The 22069-nt window shown below is 39.5% G+C and overlaps 1 protein-coding gene across 1 annotated transcript in view; it reads right to left on the minus strand.

Annotated features, from left to right (window-relative positions):
• The window catches only part of LOC149074627 (dermonecrotic toxin SpeSicTox-betaIIA1-like), an 80324-nt gene that overhangs the window by 43924 nt on the left and 14331 nt on the right, over positions 1-22069 (minus strand). Inside the window, exons 2-5 of the mRNA XM_089247002.1 lie at positions 18473-18731; positions 17535-17666; positions 17143-17265; positions 13704-13932 (exon numbers count right to left, since the gene is read on the minus strand). Of these exons, the coding sequence (XP_089103128.1) occupies positions 13704-13932; positions 17143-17265; positions 17535-17666; positions 18473-18731 (743 nt within the window). The remainder of the gene's footprint in view (positions 1-13703; positions 13933-17142; positions 17266-17534; positions 17667-18472; positions 18732-22069) is intronic.

Raw genomic sequence — 22069 nt, forward strand, 5'->3', positions numbered from 1 at the left:
ACATATTCAAAAAATGAAGTCTCGCTTCATAACTCAAGCCCTGTGTGCCAATAAGGACACGCGTAGCTCTTCTCTGCACCCCTTCAATCAAGTCTATGTCCCTCTGTAGGTATGGTCTCCAAAACCTTACAGCATACTCCAGTCCAGGACGAACTAAGCCTCGAAAAAGCGGAAGAATGACTTTAGGAGAACGCGAAGAGACTTTTTTGAAAATGAGACCAAGCATTCTATTCGCTTTTTTGACAACCGCTGAACAATGTTCAGAAAACTTAAGTCGCTCGTCAATGAGAATTCCCAAATCGGTGACTCTAGTTGCATCCGGGATAGTGACACCATTCAACTCGTAAGATAACCATGGGTTGTTCGAACCAAAATGAGCGACCATGCACTTATCTACGCTAAACGTCATGCCCCATTCATTTGCCCATGCTGCAATCTTGTTTAAGTTGGTCTGGAGCAACTCCCTATCGCTTTCATTCCCGATTACCCCCATTAGCTTCACATCATCTGCGAATTTGCTAGTAATTCCATCGATACCCTGATCGAGTTTGTCGTAAGAGATTATACGAAAGAATTACGTAAAATAGAATGCTCAGCACTAAATCACGAAGAATAAAATAAATATGTATGTAAAGAATACAACACCACCCTCTAAAAAAAAGTATTAAGCTACGAAGTACAATTTATACTTATTAGAAATAGCTAACTATCTCAAAACACTAACACTACAACAATAGGCCCAAATGGAAGGAAAACAAAATTATTGAGAGTACCCGGGAAAAAGTATACACTGTTTGCTAAACTAACGTCCAAAAACCTACGAACTTATATCAAAGAAGCGAGCGAACCTGGCGAAAAAACAACGAAAATGAAATGCGAACGAGAAAAATAAATTTAAGTCGATCGAAAATACACAACGTAAATTAACAAAAAATGAGAGCAATATAATAAAAAAAAACCACTTATCTTACAATCCAACGTGCGCTGAAAAAAAGAAAATCACCGCAGAATATGACCCAAAAATAAACAACACGCTAAGTAAAACTCAAAGAAAGACACAAAATGGCGCACTGGCGTGACGGATAATCCTTCGGTAATCTCCCGGCAACGGTTTCGGATAAAACTTCTTCTATTGGTCGGTGAGCGGAGCGCGATAATAGCACGTCCGTTCCCAACGACGGCGAAGACGAAATGAAAAATGCCATTAATAATTGTCCATTAATAATTTCCTACACATTTATCATTGAGGTGGGGAAGGGGCGCCAAAATATCATTCGCTTATACTTGAAAAATGTCTAGATCCGGCCCTGCTTAAGTGCTCTGGAACTGTGCCGCGTCACTCGAATAATCCGTAAATATGTCGCAGAACACTTAAATAATCTGAGAATGTTCCGCGAGTAGCTTGAGTAATGTAGAACTACACTATACGGACCGCTTAAGTGCTCTAAATGTGCCACGGACTGCTTAAGTAATAGGCACAGGTTTAGAGATCCCTTAAGTGTTCTGAAGCTGTGCTGCGGGTCACTCAAGTGATGTATAAATGTGCCGCGGTTCGACTCGAGTGATCTGAAAATGTGCGATGGGTGGCTTAAATGCTCTGGAATTGTGCCACGGGTCACTTAAGCGATCTGTAAAAATGTACCGCTTAGTTTATTTTTACAAAATTAATTTTGAAGTGGCTCGCAAAATTCGGCACGCGGGCCATGGGTTGAGCTCACTGGCTTAAAGGGTAGGTCGCAATGAATTTCTTAAAGATAAATTTTCAGTTCTTAGCCTTCAAATAGCATTGAAATTAAGAGAAATTTATTTTAGAACAACATATCAATGTATTTTCTTCCAATGTTTTAAAATATTTTTTGCATTAAAAAAATATTTTCCATCGCCTGGGGAGAGGGGTGCATGGGGAAGGCTCGTGTTCCCCCTACCCCCCATCTCAATGTGTGTTAGGATGTAGAGGGCAGAGCTTACGAAATTTTGCTGGGAGGAGGGTCAAAAATGGCTAAACATTTGCTGACGTAATACTTGGATGACCCCCATAGAGAGTAGGACTAGCAATCCAGAGGTTACGGGTTCGATTGTGGCTCGTCCCATCTGTTAGAATTTTTTTCTGGGTCAGATGAATATATTTAAGTTTTTTTCTGAGGATGGCACCTCTTTGGACAGGTTTCTTGCAAGTGCAATATTCACCAAGATATTCGAAAAACGGAGGAAAGATTTGCGGAAAACCGTTTTTCTTGCATTTAATGCTGTTTTTTTCCGAAATTCCTTCGTTTAACCAATTCGAATATCTCAGTGGAAATGCAGAATTTTGTTGACATCGGAAAGGACAGGGCAACATCTTTTTAATTGAGTTTTTGAGCCCAGGGTGTCCGTATTAAAATAAAAATGTTAACTTTTTATAACTACTCAAACCCTTGCAACTTGAATGACTTATCTGAGTATTACACGTTATTGGATACTTTTTCTACCTGGAAGTACGCCTCTCTGGGATCAGTTGGCACGCCTATTGAAAAGTGTTCTTTAACAGCAGAGATATCCACAACCCCAGCCCTTGATGTTTCGTACAGAGAATCTCTTGGGAGCCTCGTGTTTCTGGTTATGATCACTTGACCCGATATGGCTTACACAGCTGGTTTGCTTTCTCAGGTATCTTAAAGAGTGCCATTAGAATGTCGTGAAAAGAACGCTGAAATACCTAAAGGATACTGTGAATTGGGTATTTTATCGTCCAACTGATTCCAAAACTAGTACTTCAGATTATGCAGGGGAACCTGTAGCAAAGAGATCAACCTCAGGCATGGTGTTTTTATGCAGCAGTAAACAAAACATTATATGACATTAACTGACAAAAGGCATCAGGAATTGGCATATGTTAGTTTTATTACACAGTGCTAATTATCAAATGGGGCCCGATGTAATACTGGGTGATTATAAAAAAACTATCCCGACATATGGGCCCCTAACTATCATACCATTCACAGAAACTGAATGAAATTTTGGCATAAGGTATTTTGAGGTATGCGCTCAAGAATGATATGGAAAACAACAGTGTCACTCTAACAGTTACGGTTACAGTGAGAAAATTTCGAAAATATCAAATGGCAACACCGGTTTTTTTTTTTGTACTGGAATGCGATCTCCATACTGAAAAACACTGAATAGCGTTGGAATGGCACCTGTAGCATGAAAATCCCCGGAGCTAGGCAAGGAAAAAGTAAAAAGTACTTTGCCGTGCACCAGAGCATTAATGTTCGTTTCATTCGTCACACCGTTTCTTCGGCTGAGATCCCAGCCTGATTAGTCCTCCACAAGGTCATGTGGAAAATTTGTGAAACACAATAAAATGCTTTATTTTATGCTGCTTCTGTCCTTATTGGTTGTCCTGACTTTTAGCCTATCTACCGCCGGTGATTTTCATGCTACAGTTGCCGTTCGAACGCTATTTAGGGTTTTTCACAATGGAGATCACATTCCAATACAAAAAACTTGGTGTTGCCATTTGATATTTTCTCACTGTAACCGTAACTGTTAGAGTGACACTGTTGTTTTCCATATCATTCTTGAGCGCATACATCAAAATACCTTATGCCAAAATTTCATTCAGTTTCTGTGAATGGTATGATAGTTAGGGGCCCATATGTCGGGATAGTTTTTTTATAATCACCCTGTATATATAAATATATTACATCGCGCGCGAGAATGGTACTTTTCGGAACAATTATTTTTCAAAACACACAAATGCGTTTGTCATTTTGTATAGATTAACCTGCATTTTGATGCATTTTCATCGTCCATGTGTCGGAGAAAGTAATTCACTTCATCCATTGGGGAAAAACTTTTCGCTCATTTTGATCAAGTTTTTCCTCATCTTCAGAACATTCCTAAAGTGGAGGCTTCCCTCAACTGGAACTATTATTTCTTTCATATTTACATATTGCTGATGCAACACACAACCATTCTTTTTTCAATTAGACTTATTGACACCAAGTGAGTAAAAACTCTAATAGGCAATTTGTTTGTTCTTGGTACACACCGGTAATACGCCTAGTAGATATCTCAGTGTATTCCTCCCATGGATGTATTGTAGGCTTTGACTATCACAGACTGAGGAATGCCAATTTTTTTTTTTGAATAGTTCCTTGGCTTTTTTATATTATTCTGCTCTTATTAGCAACTGAAACCACAGTTCACATTCTTTAAATTCATCTTCCGCACCACAAATTGTATGACAGTTATTGTCGCTGTCATCATAAATATCTGAAAGATCACTGTGTTGCAGGGGACAGCTTCTATTTCATCAGGACTCAGGAAGTCTAAATAAAATACACGCATCTGACGATTCGAATAACTAATAAAGTACGCAATGTATACGCATTTTTATTTAAAAACACATTGCAATACTATTAGAAAGCCGAGACGAAAATTCATGGACAGAGAGAAAAGAAAATTATCTCTACTCTGAATTGTAGGAAGATCCACAATTAATGTGCTGCGTTTAATGACTTGAAAATAATTTTTTCTAGTTGTTCAACATGCCCCTACATCTGGTTATCTCAAAATGTATTTTTAACGATTAAATTTTTGAAAATAAATTAAAAATTCTTACTAGTTCAAATACGCTCTGTCACCACAATTTCGTCAACCTGCCTTTGTATTCGCTTGTTTTCGCTGGTAATATTACGAGTAGCTTTCTACCCGAATCGATCAAAAGCTTGAATTTTTAAGTGTGTTAGAAAGAGGGTTGGAATTGAGTACTATTTACGATATAATAAGAAACACACACACAGGAGATCGTATAAAGGTCTAAATATGTGTACCTCTGGCGCGAAGAGGAAATACAGTATTTGTACAGATTTTTTTTTTTTGAGTATTTATTTTTACAAATGCATTTTAAATTTTTAATATTCTTCAAGGGGGCACCCCCTCTCGCGTAATCCTGTCCGAACACCCACAGGTTGAAAATACCTCCGACGCTCCTGATTACAAACTGCTTTATAGTTTGTGTCTTTTGTTAATGAAAAGATGTTGAAATCGGAGTTAATATCACTTTGTATGGTTAAATGTGTGAAATAGATTTAGTAATTTAGGAAAAATGTAACACGTTTCTCTCATATTTTCTGTTACTTTATTGAATCTAGATTTCATTTTGTTTTAACTTAATTTTTTTTTTCATTTCATTCTCTCCTATCAGGCTTCGCTACCACGCCAAGCACTTTACCATCTAATGAAGAATTCGCAACTCGAGAACTACCTTACCGTTGTTTTGATCGTCTATGTGCAAGGTATTGCCAATTCATTATCAAAGCAGATGGAGGTATTTGCGAGAAAAAATTTTGCATTTGTGAAATGCGCGCCAGACTTTCTCCTGCTGAAATACAGAAACTAGAAAGTGAAATTCGAATAATGAATTATTATGATTTTTAAGGGAAATGAAAAATGCGTTTTTTTTGTGCGTGTAATTTCACAAATAAAATAACAAAAACTCAGTTATAGAAAATGGTTTTTTTCCCACTCGAAAATACATTTTATATAGTCAAGACCATTGTTGGATGGTAATTGATTACATTTCGTGTATTTCAGTGAAGAGGAGTTGATTACTCGGTAATAAGACTTGAGTATATAATCGAAATAAAATGAGTACGATGTACTCGATTATGAATTTTCTCACAAACGACGAGAGCAAATACAATTGAATATTGATGTCATTTAAAATTTTGAGTATATGAACATAGAGATTGGCTATAGCGATAACTGACGTCACGCTTGCACTCGAAGATAGTGGATGAGTCAGCCTGGGATAGGGTAGCAACCCAGACTGACTTATCCATCATTTTTGTTGAACGTGAATATAATGCTTCCCTATAATGATTTTCTTAAAATTAGACGTCGGTTTGTAGAAAAAACTGGTTTTGTTGCGCTAAGATGGAGGACAAGTCTGCCTGGTATTCCATTTGACTTCGTCAGCGGTTTCAAAGAGCCCTTGTTACTATTAGTCTAAAATTAGTATAAATGGGGGAAAAGTGCCGTGAGATATTTTGAGGACGAAATTATGCATATGAACATAAATATTGGACTGATTCCAATACGGTCATTTTTTTGTTGCACCACGATCATTTTCTGCACACGAGGGCTGATTAGACCTGGACCTGCAATTTATTGCCGATTTTGAGAATGATTATATATATATATATATACACTCACCGAAAATGTGGGTTTCCCTGCAATCTTTCTGTTATACCCAAGGAGAACAACAATGGATCTTAAAGTAATCGGACGCCTCTTTCAGAAGCTCCTGCGATTTTGCTATTAGTGGTGGTTCTGTTCTGAATTCGGCTGCAATTGGGGTGACCCGAATTCGACGACTTCAATAGGAATCCAGTGATACCAAAATCAAGTTCCTGTGATGACGGGCTGAGAAGATATCATCGTTTTCTGGAGCCGAGGAGCTGTCTATCTCCGTCTCGGCCATATTGGTTGCTGACCCTATTGAACTTTAAAGCTTCTTAACTAGCCCATAACTATTAAATTTTAATTAACTTTGTGGTTTTGGCTTTCGCCATTTTAAACCTAGCATCTTGATTCATAATCAAATGATTGCTCATCGATTTTGAAGTGATTTTCGTCTGAAATTGCCATATTCTATACTACCATTGATTTCTAATTGGAATGGAGATGCCTTACCATTATATGGCGAATATAGCATTACTATAAAGGCCAGCCCTTATTCTATTAGATTATAGAGGCCTCTTTATTATCGCTTTCAGATTCTATTTAAGCTCGAGATCAGAAATCAACATGTGGTGCTATCGTCTCTTTATTGGACTATGCGGTGGAACTGAAATACAAGTTTACGAAAATAAATAAAAACAAATAGGTGAACAAACATCCGAAAACATCCCAGCTGGCTAGAATTCCAGGGTCAATATGAAATTTGATCAATTGAGCCAATATTTAGCTCAGACGAGTGCGACGCCACAGCAGGATCAGAGCGGTAACACAGATGCCCCTAGTGCCAGCGTTTCAAGACTTATGGAGGCATTAGACTTACCCAATGTACCCGGGGAATCTTCATCTGATGAACGATGCCGCCGGCGATCGATAAAGGTTTCCATTCCTCTCTACAAGATGGTCCTGAGGAGAAATTTTCTTAAAGCAACAAGCAAATTGTCCGATGTCTTGACTCCAACACTGCCTTCTCTCGTTCAAGCAAACACCAAACCGATCTGTATGAAAACGACTGTTCGGGTCAGCCCCGATACGGAAGAGACTCCCGTCAGGGGTCCATACACTTACGACGCAGCTCTACACATCTGGACACTTTTGACCGATCCGAGAAGAGATTCATTGAACCGACCTCATTATCGTCTTCCTGTCAGTGAGCACACCAACCTACAAAGTTTACTCAAAGATACAATAGATGCTGTTAAATCGACTTGGGAACTTCTCAGTGCCACAAAAAAGGTCACTGCAAAGAAAGTGCGACACAATGTGCCGTTGAAAGATCAGAGCATCGTCGCACATTTGTTAATTGAACTTGTTAGGGAAATTGTTGGTCTTCCAGATGGTACTCGAACGAGAACTGAGCAGGCTCCACAGCCCACATTGACAAACGGTGCGGAAGACAAACAGCCTATATTCAACTCTGTGATTGCGAGTAATCCAACCAACCAAACCCACAGTTCTACACAAACGGTCGACACCGAAACTAGTACGTCCCATACGAACGCTATGGGTTCTTTTCGAATTGCGCACAAGTGTACGCAAGCGGATCTCTCTTTGCAAGATCCTTCATCTACTCAAAAACGGCAGCGGAATCATAGGAAAAAAAGGAATCAATCTAATAACAACGAGGGCGATAAGACAAGTTTGGTAGTGATGTCGAGCAAGAAAACCGAGTTGAATCTCTCATCTGTGGTGCCTCCGCTGATCCTTGATACAAACTTATACGGTCAGGACAGAGTAGAATCAGACAAGCAAGAAGTTTCTAAAGCTCTGGTGCCTGAGCGACAGAGAAAATGTTTCCGGGAGGCGAACAACAACGACTTGAGGGATCAAAGTTCCCCAAACGGGTACGTAATAACGGACGCCTGGCCACTGCTACAGTGTGAGACGGAATCAACCGTAAACCAAGACAAAGTAACCGAAAACCCAGTATCGAACAAAGTGCTACCCGAATCTAATGCACAAAAGCGATCCTGGTCGGAAGTGGCCAAAACCAGAAGCCCTAATAAAAGACAGTACGGCTATCGCGTGCTATTGGGTTATAAGAGCGCCCAACAGATGACCAAGAATTCACGTGAGCCTCCTAGGTCCGGTCAGCCAATATGCGACGACGTTGAGTCAAATATGAACGGATTGACTCCATCAGATTATAATATCGTTGATGTATGGCCAACGCATATAAAGAACTGGGCCGACAGATGCGACGATTTTGAACGCAACCTAACTAGAAATACTTCTGCAAATCCGGTCCACAGGAGCAGACGAATTGTGGATGCTGGTAAAGAACCTGCTAAACGTCATCTAAATAAAGCAGAGGAACGGGAAGAACGGGAGCGCAGCGTGATCAGAAATACTTGGATCAATTCTATACGCAGGAGTAAACGATCTGATGATGTTGGTAAGCAGTCTGCCAAGAGTTATGTGAACACCGTGAGTGAACGGAATTATTGCGAGCACAGGTCCCACAGAAATTCTTACGACAACTGGACAATCAGGAGCAGTCAGTTAGTCAGGACTGGTAAACAACCTGCTAGACACTACGTGCATAATATGGAAGGAAGGGATTACGGTAGATTGAATGGCTCAATGCAGGTACAACGGAAAGAGTATGCACAACACAATTACGGAGCATCTCATTGCTCGGAGCGCATATGGGGCGAGAAAGAACACATTGAAGATACAGCATGGCATAACCGTAGAAAAAGAGGTGACCCACGAAACATCTGGAACAGACAAGAACGACAGACGCACCCAGTATATACTAGGACAATCCATTGGGGTACGACTAATACCAATCATGAGGCGGCGGGGACTCATCCGAGACCTGATAGAAGATCAAGGAATCGCTGTATCAATTGCGTACTGTTAAATATGGCCCAGGGACTGAATTTAAGCACTAATCACTGCAAAACCAGCGGAGAGTGCCACAGCAACCTCCTCATTCAAGGCTTGCGATATCAGAAAAACTGCTTATGGGAGACCAGATAGGTTTTCAGGACCCCAGTGACGACAGTACCCTGCGGCTCCTTCAACTCAATATGGATAAATCAAAGGACTGCACATATCATTTGGTGAAGTTTTCCATAGAGAATAAAGTAGATATCGTGCTTGTTCAAGAGCCGTGGAGCAACAAAGGTTCCTTGTGCGGCTTGCCACAACGATGGTCCACCTGGACATCCTTGGACGGTAAGAGCGCTATCTTAGTTCCATCAACACGCATTCACCCGGCTACTTTTCGAGTAGGGAGGCATTTCGTGGCTGTCCAAATCAGTACAGTGAGCAAAGAGCTCATTCTGGTTAGTGCGTACAAGTCACCATACGAAGACATAGAAGAGGCCATCAGAGAACTGGAAGACGTCTGTCAATCCTCCCCAGAAGTCGAAAAACTGTTTTGCACAGATCTAAATTGTCATTCATCTCTCTGGGGCTATAAAGACACAAACGTCAGAGGAAGAAAACTGCAAAACTTCCTCAGTGGATGTAATATGTTCCTTTTTAACACTAGCCGCACAGGACCTACATATGAGTTGGCAAATGGCCGAGGCTGGCCGGACCTGACTTTCACGACCTCTCCGTCGCTATTTCAGAATGTCACTTGGTCCATTGGCGAGGAAGATTCCCACAGTTCGCATAAGTATATTCACTTGTCCTTGCGTGTGGAGTGCGGATCAATCACACAAGGTCGTTATAGAACAACAACTAGGAGGCTGCGCAAGCTGGCAGCAGTCACAAGACCGCTGTTCAATGTGCTCCTTAAGCAAATTGGGACGGTTTCAACGGAAGATGGTGTAAATAATACCATCGACAATTTTATGTTGGAATTACAGAGAAAATGCGCAGATACTCTTGGGTACGTCCAAATGAGACCAAATCGTCTTCCAAGCTGGTGGACCCAGCAGTTGGCCATTGAAAGAAAAAAGGTTCGGGCACTGGAACGGAGATTTATAAAGGCCAAAGAGGACAAAAATATAGCTAGAGCGCAATACAAGAAAGCAAGGACAGTATACAAGCGTTCTGTTGAGAAGGCTAAAATCACCAGTTGGACGAAGTTTTGTGCCGAGGCAAGCAGTCCTTACGGTGGAGCATATCGTTCAGTATTTAAATGCAAACGTATACCGCCTCAAGTGAGGATGAGTTTCAATGGTATGTTCAACTCAACCATTCTTGAGGCAGCAGAATACCAGCTGAATCTTATATATCCGGATACAGTAGAACGAATTGCTCTAGTGCAGAGACGAAGCGACGTATTCGAACATGATTTACCAATTACGACGTCAGAGATAGCTCACATAGTGAATAACCTCAAGAACAGAAGCGCACCAGGCTGTGACAATATCAACATCCCAATTCTGAAGAAACTTTTTGAAGAATATGCTGAAGTCTTTACCTTCGTTTTCAATAAACTGCTAGACATATCGGTGTTTCCTCACCATTTCAAAAAAGGGAAGATTCTTCTTTTTCTGAAAAAGGATCGTGATCCAGAGTCCTTGCGATCATATCGTCCAATATGTCTTCTATCCACAATAGGAAAAGTTTTTGAAAAGGTTCTGGTCCAGCGTATTGTGTATTATTTAGAACAGGCTAATTGGTTAAGTCCTCTCCAGTTTGGTTTCCGCGCTGGAAGATCAGCGGAAAAGGCCATTGAGGCTCTTCTTCGTGTCATCAGAGACAAACACGCCCATGGTCTTCAAACAGCTGTCGTGTCGGTGGACATACGTGGTGCTTTCGACTCCCTACGCCACGAACTCATTATAAACCAGTTACGTCGAACGCCACTTCCGTCGTCTTTGGTAAGTATCGTGGAGAATATGTTGCGAGACCGTTACATAACAATGACTACTGATGGAGGTGTAGCAACAAAAGAGCAGCGTCAAGGATGCCCACAAGGATCCTGCAGTGGTCCTTTACTGTGGACGCTGGTGCTTGATACGCTGTTAAAACTTAACTGGGGTCCTCATGTCTACATACAAGCATTCGCAGATGATCTCATTTTTGTAATATCAGGGGACGACCACGACGACATAACTCTCACTGCGCAAAATGCATTCATGTCTCTGTCGAAATGGTTGAGTAATAATAAGCTGCAGATGGAAGTGGAGAAAACCACGTTTCTTTGGCTTCATCCCAAGAAACAGAAGCCGAGGATCGTTATCAATGGATTACGGATTTGGCCTTCCAAAGTAATTAAATATCTAGGGGTGTACATAGATGACAAGCTCAGTTTTATGACACATATCGCTAAGCAAGTAGACAAGGTACACGGTACCCTCCAACTCCTTCGTAGAGTAGCCGGACCAAAATGGGGGCTCCAGCAGAATTTTAGGAATATTTTATACAGATCAGTTGTGCAGCGTCAGCTTTCCTTTGGATGCGCCTCTTGGTTTCGGTATCCTACGCAAACACAAAGGAGAATTATGGACATAGCCCAGCGCCCGTTCCTGTTGTATGTATCCGGGGCCTACTCCACCACTGCAAATGAAGTCTTATATGTCGCCACAGGGAATCCGCGGCTGAGCAGTTATATTGAATATGAAGCCCGCAAGACCAGCATTCTTCATTTGGATGAAGACGTTGTCATTAGTACTCAATCACTGCAAGCGCAGGCTTTTGAAAAGCAACACAAGCTATGGCTCATGCATCCCAGCGTGGACATTGACGCAAATCAGGTCGTGCTGTCTGGTGCTGAATGTATTAAGCTGGCTCCTGGAACAGTAAAGATCTATACAGACGGCTCGAAGTCTTCTGACGGTACAGGGTGCGCTTATGTAGTTATAAAAGAAGATGGATCCATCGAGGAACAATGGAGCAGGCGGCTCGCAAAAGAAAACAGTGTTTTTCAAGCTGAAATATATGCGATTCTGAATGCCGTTTCAAGGGCACACGCCTTATCGAAACCAGTGCTGATCCTCTCAGACAGCGCTTCGGGCCTGTTATCAATCAAAAACCCACGTTCTGTGCATCATAATGTACGGAAGATTCGCCGAATTTTATGCGCCAACACGAGAATCCGATTGGCCTGGGTTAAAGCCCACGCAGGCATCTTTGGCAACGAAATAGCCGACAAACTTGCCAAGGAGGCCACAAAACTTCCGTCTCAAGACGACCAACTTTGGCCAAGGAGTTTGGTCCATCGGGTGCTTAAAGAGGACGTGTTGCAGGGGTGGCAGACCAATTGGAATACATGTGCAGCAAAGGACGCATACAAGATACAACGACGAGTTCAGTGGCGTTTGAACGTATGGCCTAGAGAGAAAACAATCGCTATCACCGAGCATGGCCCTTTTCCGGTGTATCTTCTGCGTTTTAAACGTTCTAGTAACAGCGTATGCATCTGCGGTTCAAATGGTTCCCTATGGCACTATATAACCACGTGTCCCCAGACGAGAGACTTCCACTTTGGCCAACTGCCAGAGTCCAGAATGCTTGCTTGGAAAATGAGAATTCTAGACAGCCCTCTGAACTTTCAACGTTTGCAGAGGTTGATTCGATTCCTGGACCGCAACCTACATCTACTCCACAATAAGACACAAGCTGCGGGATCAAGGGGACGCAATTCGCGCTTTGAGGACCCGTCTTACGAGCCAACAAGAGAGGTAACACGGTTACCTATTAAAAAGTACAATTTACGGCCAAGAAGACATGCATCGGTTGTTTCACCGACATCTAATAATCGATACAATTTACGCCCAAGAAGACAAGTGTCAACTGTTTCATCCTTTTTCCGGCGGGTGTGAATGAAATGGAGATGCCGGACATATGGACGTCAATTTATATCTTATTACAGCTTGATTGCCGAGATTGTTATATTCTAGATTGGATAAACTCACTTCCAGATTCTATCACATACAAGACAAAAATTATCTTTGATTATTTATATAAGGACTATTACGATTACGGACTGATTATCTGTGGATGATGCTATATGATCACAATTTGTACGATTATTTATTCCAGATTATTTATTGTATATATGTATATCATTGTTATTTTCACATAAATTAATAAATTTCCGGATACACCCATCCCCCGGGAAAGCTTCGATATCTCTCTGAGATGGGAAGCGGGGTGTGTCCGGTCCTTCAATGTTCAATGTTATACCCAAGCGTCAGGAAAGTTTCTGAAAAGAATAAACCGGTGTGCACCAAAACGGTATGCCGTGACTTGTTAAAAGGTGCTGTTGTTAGACGTGCTCTTCCGGAAAAAGTAATATAGGACAAAAATTCTTTGATTATAAAACTATGTATGTACCGCTGCACACCAATATGACAGAGGATAGCAATTAGAATATTATTTCTAGATACATAATTGTCTAACTTATGACTTTCAAAACAAAAGCCACAGAATAATGGCGGGACGGAAGCCAACAACGGGGAACGTCCAGACATGGATTCGGGGGGGGGGGGGAGGAACGTAAGTGGAAGCGAATCTTGCAAAGTTTGTTCGATTCAGTACAAAAAAGAAAACAATAAAAAATTACTTACCCCAATCCTTTCCTCATTGTTAGCTTCAAGTCCAATGTCCACCAATATACTTTGTCGATGTAAGTTTTACCGGACTTATCTCTTTTCTTTAGAGCTTTTTTTAAACGGTCAGTGCCTCTTGGAAGACAATTAGTGATTCCATCTCCTAGCCAAATATGATCTTCGATGTTTAGTGATTGCCAAACTTTCTTAGTCTCCTTCAAGTCTTCATTCCCCAAAGCACTAACGCCTGCCGTAGTTGATACATACCAACATCATACATTAATTTTAAAACTAAGCTTATCTTTACAACTATTATCAGTAATCAATTGGCAAAATTGAATCGGTAGTTCGAGAAATATCTTTCGTTATATGCTTTTTCCGGACGTGAAATTTCACCAGTTCGGTGAAACTGGTGGAGCCCATCCATATTTTTATTTTTGTCTAGCTGACGTAGTGGTCCCAATTATCCACACCAGGAAGTTTAATCGAAGGTATAAATGTTTAACGTATCTGATTCACAAAACTGAACTGATTCACAAAACAGAATTATTGTTTTTGACGTTTAGAAAAAAGTGCAGCATGGGTAAAGTTGATAATTTTGCAGGTTTGCCGCTCGGAACTGCTAAGCGTGGTTATACGAGCAAACAAAGACTGCTGTACATTACGGAGAGAATTGTACGTCATTCCTATACAAGACACGATGCCCCAAAAAAAAGCACGCTTACGATGGCTTAGACGAGTGGTTCTCAACCGTTTTCTCCCGGTAGTTTTGGCTACGCGCAATTTCTGCATATAACATTTGAACCCCCCCGAGGGGCTGAACTTTGGAAAACCCGTTCTTAGGCCGGGATTACACTATAAAAGTTTTCTTAAAGTTCTTTTTGGTTGGATTTTTCAAATTTTATAAAAGATTTTATCGAACTTTTATAGTGTAATCCTGGCCTCAGTGAGTCTTTACGTCATGAAATAAAACTACTGATCAAATTTCATAAATATTGCTCTAGTAGTTTCAGCTCGGCGATGATGAATCAGTCAATTAGTCAAAACATGTTATAATACAGTGTTTCAAAAAGTCGGATAATAATTATTCAACTCTTAATCCGTTTCGATCGAATTATGTATAGGTAGAAAGAGGAAAATCTCGAAATTCACGCAGTTACAGGTAGCGCTAACGCTCTTCCTTCGGTGTTTGTCAAGATGGTGACTGTGCAACAGAAATTGTTTTGTTTCGCGAAGTGTCAGTCTGTAACAACTGTTCATCGTGCTTTTCGTCGACAATACCCTGGTGTTGAAGTTCCTACCGCTCAGAGCATTAGGCGATGGTATAAACAATTCCGAGACACGGGTTGTCTGTGTAAAGGGATATCCCCTGGCCGTCCCCGCATGTCAAAGGAAAATGTGGAGCGCATCCGAGAGAGTTTCGCACGTAGACCACAGAAATCCACTCGCCGTGGATGCAAACATGCTCGCAAAAGTTTTGGACGAATTTGACTACCGTATAGACATATGCCGTGCATCCTAAGGTGGACAGGGTGAGCATCCTTTAATGAGCACCTTTAATTTGGTTTGTAAAAAAAATTTGATTAGCTATGTAATGTAAAATTAATCTTAAGTGTCTGTGTTTTCAATATTTTTCGTAATATACGCATTTCATATCGGGTGATTCTTTTTTAAACACCCTATATATACAGGGTGGTAACTATAGACCGCCCAATAATTACCCATGGGATTCCTTGTAGAAAACTAATGAAGAAAAGTGTTTTCCGTTTCAGGATCCGACGAATATTTAATGAGTTATGCTTTGAATTTTGTGATGCGCGTGCCATTTTTCTAACGGTCAGTTACGTACCAAGCACACGACGAAAGTAAATTTTTCCGCCAGAAGCGGGCTGCCACTTCTTAAAAATGAAATGAAATATATCCAATCCCATTAGAATCCAAGTTCGGCCTTTCACGATTAGCGCTTTTTCTCACAATGTAGTGTGATAACCTTGTTGTTACGTGTAATTACGTGTTAGTTTCATCCACTATATTGGAACATTTATCAAAAGATTTGTAAAGCGTTAGCCAAATGAGATCTACTTGAACATTTTTTAACCAATGTGACATCGAGTCACATTTTCATACCGATTTCTGCATGTTGCAATGAAGATTTTTCATTTCTTTTTGACTGCAATATTAAGTACACACAAAACATGTACAACAAAAAAGGGAAAAGAAACTGGTTTACTTTCTCAATTGCTTAGTGTCGTATCATTTTTCGGTCAAAAAAAAACAGCATATTAAACGTTTGGTGTACGTTCGGTGAATTTGGCAGGATTTTGAAGTAACGTCATCAATTTTTAAAGCGTTATAACTGTATGGGTCAAATCAAAAAACTGAAAACACTTTTCCGTATCAGTTTTTCACAAATGTAATCAATCTCATGTGTAATTATTGGGCGGTCGATAGTTACCACCCTGTGTAATCATACGTTGTTTGAATGACGTCACTCCAAGTTTCTAGGGTTATGGGATTTCGGGATTTTTAATTTCATTCTTGGCCTGTAGTGGCGTTCAAAATATTAATATTTACAAATTTTTTTCAGTGACCCATAACAATTAAACCGGACATTTTTATATTTTTGTGCCTATTTAAATGAGTAGAATTAGTGGTAATTTTTTCGAAGCTTTTTAAGGATAACACCTTCCGACCCTTTCCTTGTTATTTTTTATATGGGCAGTGTATATTATACTTTATCATAATTATTAATTTTTTTGTGACAATTGGTCTTATTTTGAGCTGCTGTAATATATATATATGGCATCGTCTTATATAGAGTGCATCGTGAACCACGTGTAGCTTTCAATTTACTACTGAGTGACGATGTAGATAGGTATACAGGCATGATACAGAATACCCCACTATTGTCTGGCAACTCCAGTTTATCTCCCAAAGCGTGCTCAAAAAATCCCGTCCGTGAGTTAATGTTCGAACATCTACTTTAAAATTAGCGCAATCTTCAGACGTTGCATTTTCCCAAACTTTCAAAATATGAAGTTTGGAAAGACCGAAGTTCCTAGCCTAGAATTGCTATTGTAGTGCACTGAAATTGGCATAACGAGCATTTAGAGGAACTTCCATATAGAGGTTGGCCAGTATCCCCGGATCTAAACTATATAGATAATCGGAGAAAAAGGAAACCTCAAAATAGAGCAGAATCAGAAGCACCCATGAAACTTGATGAAATACGCATCAGCTAATGACCCAGTGGTTCAGGCTTGATATCAACTACATTTGGGCTTTCGTTGGATCTGTGAAAGTGCAGCTGTGATTCATTCAAAGGGAAGAGTAACTATTAAGATAAATTATACACAGTGTCTATAGTTATGTGCCCGATTAGTGCATAAACTTCGCGTTCAAAAAATAACTTGAACGTAAAATTGGAAAACAAGACTTCTGATATCAATACAATTACCTATCATTTCTTTATATCTGTCGAATCCCTGTCTTTCAAGTTCCTGATAAAAAGCCTTCACGAATTTGGAATACTTAGTCGATGGAATCATCAGAAGTAAATAAGCTTTTCCTGGTAAGTTACCTAAATATGAAAAAAAAAATATTTTTTTTATTTAATTTGACTAAAGAGCACCAAAACATATCCTTGTCGGAATATGATCATATGAGAAACGCACTTTAGAATCATTATAAATAACTTTAACTATCATTAAATCTACAAATAATTTTAAAATTCAAATGATTGTAAATTTTGGATGTATAAATTTTTGAATGTTTCCCTCAGATTGTGCGTTATGCTTTTACGCGAAACATGAAAAATATTAAATTTTCGATAATTCAAAAAAACATCACCTTGTTGCCAATAATATTTGATAAATATATCAGCAATGTCGATTCCAGCTCCCCGTAACTGTTGTTTAGATAGACCAGAAATTTTCATATCAGCGACTATAAGTACAAGTTCTTTTCTGTATTTGGAGTCACCTATAAGACAGGCAATAAGGAAGTCATAAAATGTTCAAGTTTGAGTTTAGGTTAAAACGTTTAATTCCCGAATGCACCGGTTGGGGTTGTGAGACCCATACATACATACATATATATATAATCATTTACTGACAGGAACAATTTTCTACAGATTCTCGTTAATTTCCTATATTCAAGCTCGTTTATCTACTGTGAGAAAGATTTATTTGTATCTGGGTCCGTGAAACTCATCCCCCCCCGTGCAGACAAGCAACATTTTTACCTAATGTTAATTGATATGGTTATTTCAAAAAGACTGTAAGGAGTAGGGCTCGGACTTTTATGACCTAAAAAGATGAAATGATCATAATGCACTAATAAAAATAAAGAGTATAAATGTTTTTTTTAATGTAATATATAATTCAGTATGGGCCCGTGAGACCTAACTCGTGCACTGAAGGATAAAAATCGACGATAACTGACCAAATCATGACAGAAATATGTGGGTTCTCTCAAAACCTCAGTAAGTTGAAAAACTACCAAATAACTAATTGTTAACAATAAGAAGGAAATGCGCTGAACAAATAAAATAAAGTGTATTTCCGATTGGAAGATTCAAATGCTTTCGTAGTATTTTCGTCATGACATGTTCACCTTGGTAGACACTTTCAGTGATTGTTGGAAAGTATTGGTCCACTTTATTGTATCGAACATTGTGTTTATTGTTATTATTGAAACGAAAATTTTCTGTTGAATTTTCAAGCCCCCAATACTTTTTTTGGATTTCCTGCCTGACAATTTTGATCCATTTTTTCAAATTCAATTACCTGGTGCGGTTAGACGCCTCATGTACTTGACATAGTCGATGATATATTCGTACTTGTTGCATATCCTGAAACAATCGCACGGAAAACCATGGTAGGTATATTCTGCATTGCCTTCCTTGTCGAAAGAAACATCAAACTCGATACCGTTTGCACCTTCATTAAGAAAATCTTTCACTTGGTGCAAATCGTTTGCCATATGCCCTATATTCCATACCGGACGTCTCGAGTCTCCGTGGACAGACCACTGCATAATGCTTTTCTGTAAAAAAAAATGCGTTGATTACTCTGCAGACAATTAAATTTTGTGCTTAGAAACATTATTTTGTGTAGTTATTTTTTCTTCCCTTCTGGCATTAGAAACCTTTCGAAATATCCAACACAGGGTGAATGTGACCTGTTTTGCCAAACGAAAGGGGTCGATAGACGAGCCCAAGTGGAACGTAAACCACCCTACCAACCCTGTCCTATCTCGAACCGTTTTCAAGTTACCGTGGATAATCGATTATGAGAAAATATAGGTCAATCTGCTAAGAAACTTCACAAATCTGGATGTTTTCAATTTACACGCAACCTAAGCAAATATTTGAAAAGAACAGAGAAAAATCCTTTTAGGTGATACCAATTTCACTGAAATATCTGGATTTACTGCTAGCTAACGCTTTGAAAGATTGGCGAAGCTAAAATATTTCTGCAATTACGCAAACACTCTTCTAGCTACAATCGCGCAAAATCACCAAAAACTTGTTCATTGTATAAGTTTTCAAAGGGGCTTACAATAAACCTTATTGGCGTCCATACTGGTTCAGGAGGAATTTAGTCCTTTGTTCCAAATGCATCACTGAAATCTGCGTTTTTCAAAGTAAATATTTGACAAAAATTCGGAATTGGCGGTTACAGATTTAGGTGACAATTTTATTTTGCAGAAAAAATCCTACACGGTGACACTATCTACATTAAATGACGAGCTATACGAGCACTGAGAAATTGGTGAAGTGAAAAATCGAATTGCCATCAAAACCTACTAAAATTACTTTGATCACGCAGATTTGATGTATTTCAAACCAAAGACTAAATTTCTCCTGAACTAGACTACCGATATGATTTATTATAAGCTCTTTTGAAAGCTGGTGCAATAGACAAGTTTTTGGTAAATTTTACCGATTGTAACTAAGAGTTTTTGCGAAATTGGCGATTAAAAATTTTGGTGACAATGCTTTTTGGAATTTCGCCAACCTTGCAATTAAATCTAGATATTTCGATGAGGTTAATTTCACCTTATAGTAAAGTTTTTCTAAATATGTGCTTTGTTTGCGTGTAGGTCTTTCAGAAGCTTCACAAATACGCATTTTTCTTCCATTACCGAACTCGAAAATGGTTTGAGCTCGCAGGATTGGTAAGGTGTTTTATATTCCACTTGGGCTCGTCTAGCATCCCGTTTCGTTTGACAGAATAGATCACGTTCACTCTGTACCGTAGCCGGTCAATTTGTCGCGCTCAACTCGTCGCACATCAATTTGTCGCAGTGCCAATTCGTCGCGGTACAAATTCGTCGCAGAGCCAATTCGTCGGGACGTCAATTTATCGCAGAGTCAACTCGTCACGCGATCTGTATGTAGGTTTTTTGTCTCATACGTGAAAAAATAAACATGAAGAAAAGTTTTTTTCCCCATCAAGAAATGCACACAGTTTACTAATTTTTTTTTTTTTTTTGTCGTTTCGAAAAAAATCATCGAAATTAAAATTGCAATTGATATTAATGTTTTATTATTCAATTATTGTAAATGTTAAAAAAAATAATTTTTGCTACGATAAAATTTTAAAATTCTGTAAAAAAATGTCGGTATTTATGATATTCCCAAATTACAGCGGAGGCTCTCTTTAAGTGTAAACTTGTATCGGTCTCATGTGGAATCGAGACTCCCACCAACATTAACCACTACAGTATCTCCACAAGAACCTGAAATAATTAATAATTTAATTAAATTAATATTTCATTTTCACCGGATAAGCCACACTTGTCGCTTTCTCTCGAGATTTCCATTACTCGTAGCGAGGGGAGTTGGGGCGCACACCGAGATGATAAATTGTGATCACATACATTTTAAAAATTTAATTTGAACCGGATAAGTTGCACTTGCTGCTATCTGGCGGGATTTCCATTTCTCCTTTGCGTACGCCAATGGCCGTAACTAATCCAACACCGGGGGTCCTTTCTCGGGGTCCTGGGACAGATATTTTCTTGCCTCCCCCCCCCCTTAAAAAGGAAAAAAATTATACAAAATAAGTGTTTATTTTTTGTGAGTAGCCCATTTGGTTAGAGGCCCCGGTTGCCTCAGACTAGTTACAACTCCGAAATACATCCAAAGCATCATTTTTGGATCATGTTAGAAAATTTTGAACTTTAGAGCACTCGCTAAAAAAATTCGAACTGATTGATAGTCGTGAAGAATGAGATCGGAGAATGAAAATATCCCCACAGATCACCTAGAAGCGGTTCCAGAGACTTCGCCTGCACAGGTATAGTAGGGGCCTTAACGGGCAGAAGTCAAAATTGATTGGTGTTACTCGATGTGCCCAGCCGTAATTTAACGCGTGGCCATACGTCTTGCTTTGGGGGGGGGGGGGTAGTTTAGAGTTTGGGAACGTCTTGTTTTAGGTCTCGACTTTCCTTTTTTTCAGAAAATTGTATTTGATTGCCAGATAAGTTTATTTACAGTATAGCTCTTATTGAGGAGTTGAGGAGCCGTTATTGCTTGTACACTCATGGTCCCCACATCTTCAGCAGATGAACCGCAATAGTGAAATCATAGTGTGAAAAACAAGAAAATTACAAGAACTGTTCCGAGCTCTCAGGCTAGAGCCCCCGTCATCCCCACCCTTAGGGACCATTGTACAATATTATGAAGAACTAGTATTACGATGCGAAGTTTATGATGGAATTTATTTCAAAGAGAGAGAGCGAGAGTCGTTTATATTCATAAATCGTTAAATTATGGGAAGAAAAGAAAAGTAATAATAAAAAGGGGGAAGAAATTTTTTCTAAAACATATATGCATGTCTGTTCAGTGGGATCTGGGCCTAGAGGCAGCACCTAGTTATGAGCCGGTTCATTCAGTCGGCGCCTTTGGTCTTTGCTATTTGTACGTGGATTCCCTTGAGACGCAGGGGGTTCCCGTCTCGGCTGGTATTTCCAATAACACAATATGCTACGCAGTGGAACCTCGTTTATACGACGTTCAAGAGGCTGTTAATACGGTACATCCATATAAATGAACCCGTTGAAACTTCTGTGAAAAAGACCTCTCCTATAGACCGCAAACAAATTCTGTAATTCAGTTGTTTTAATTGCAATTCAAATTTTGTTGACATAAAACCTCATACTTGAAGAAAAAAACCCACAAAAGTTAATTTTTATTAAATCATGTAAATGGCTTAAGAAACCATAATTCACATAACATTACACTTGCGGGGTGTAATGTGATAGGCCTCCTCGTGGTGCATCCTGGGTAACGCCAAATCTATCACACGTCATTGTCATCGCTTTTTGTGCTCATATACTTCACCTTCAATAGCCCAAATTACATGTTTATTTCTACA

The sequence above is a fragment of the Pholcus phalangioides genome, unplaced genomic scaffold (assembly GCF_987345545.1).
Source record: "Pholcus phalangioides strain wild (caught in Gottingen) unplaced genomic scaffold, Ppha-v1.0 ptg000017l_1, whole genome shotgun sequence".
NCBI classification, from domain to species: Eukaryota; Metazoa; Arthropoda; class Arachnida; order Araneae; family Pholcidae; genus Pholcus; species Pholcus phalangioides.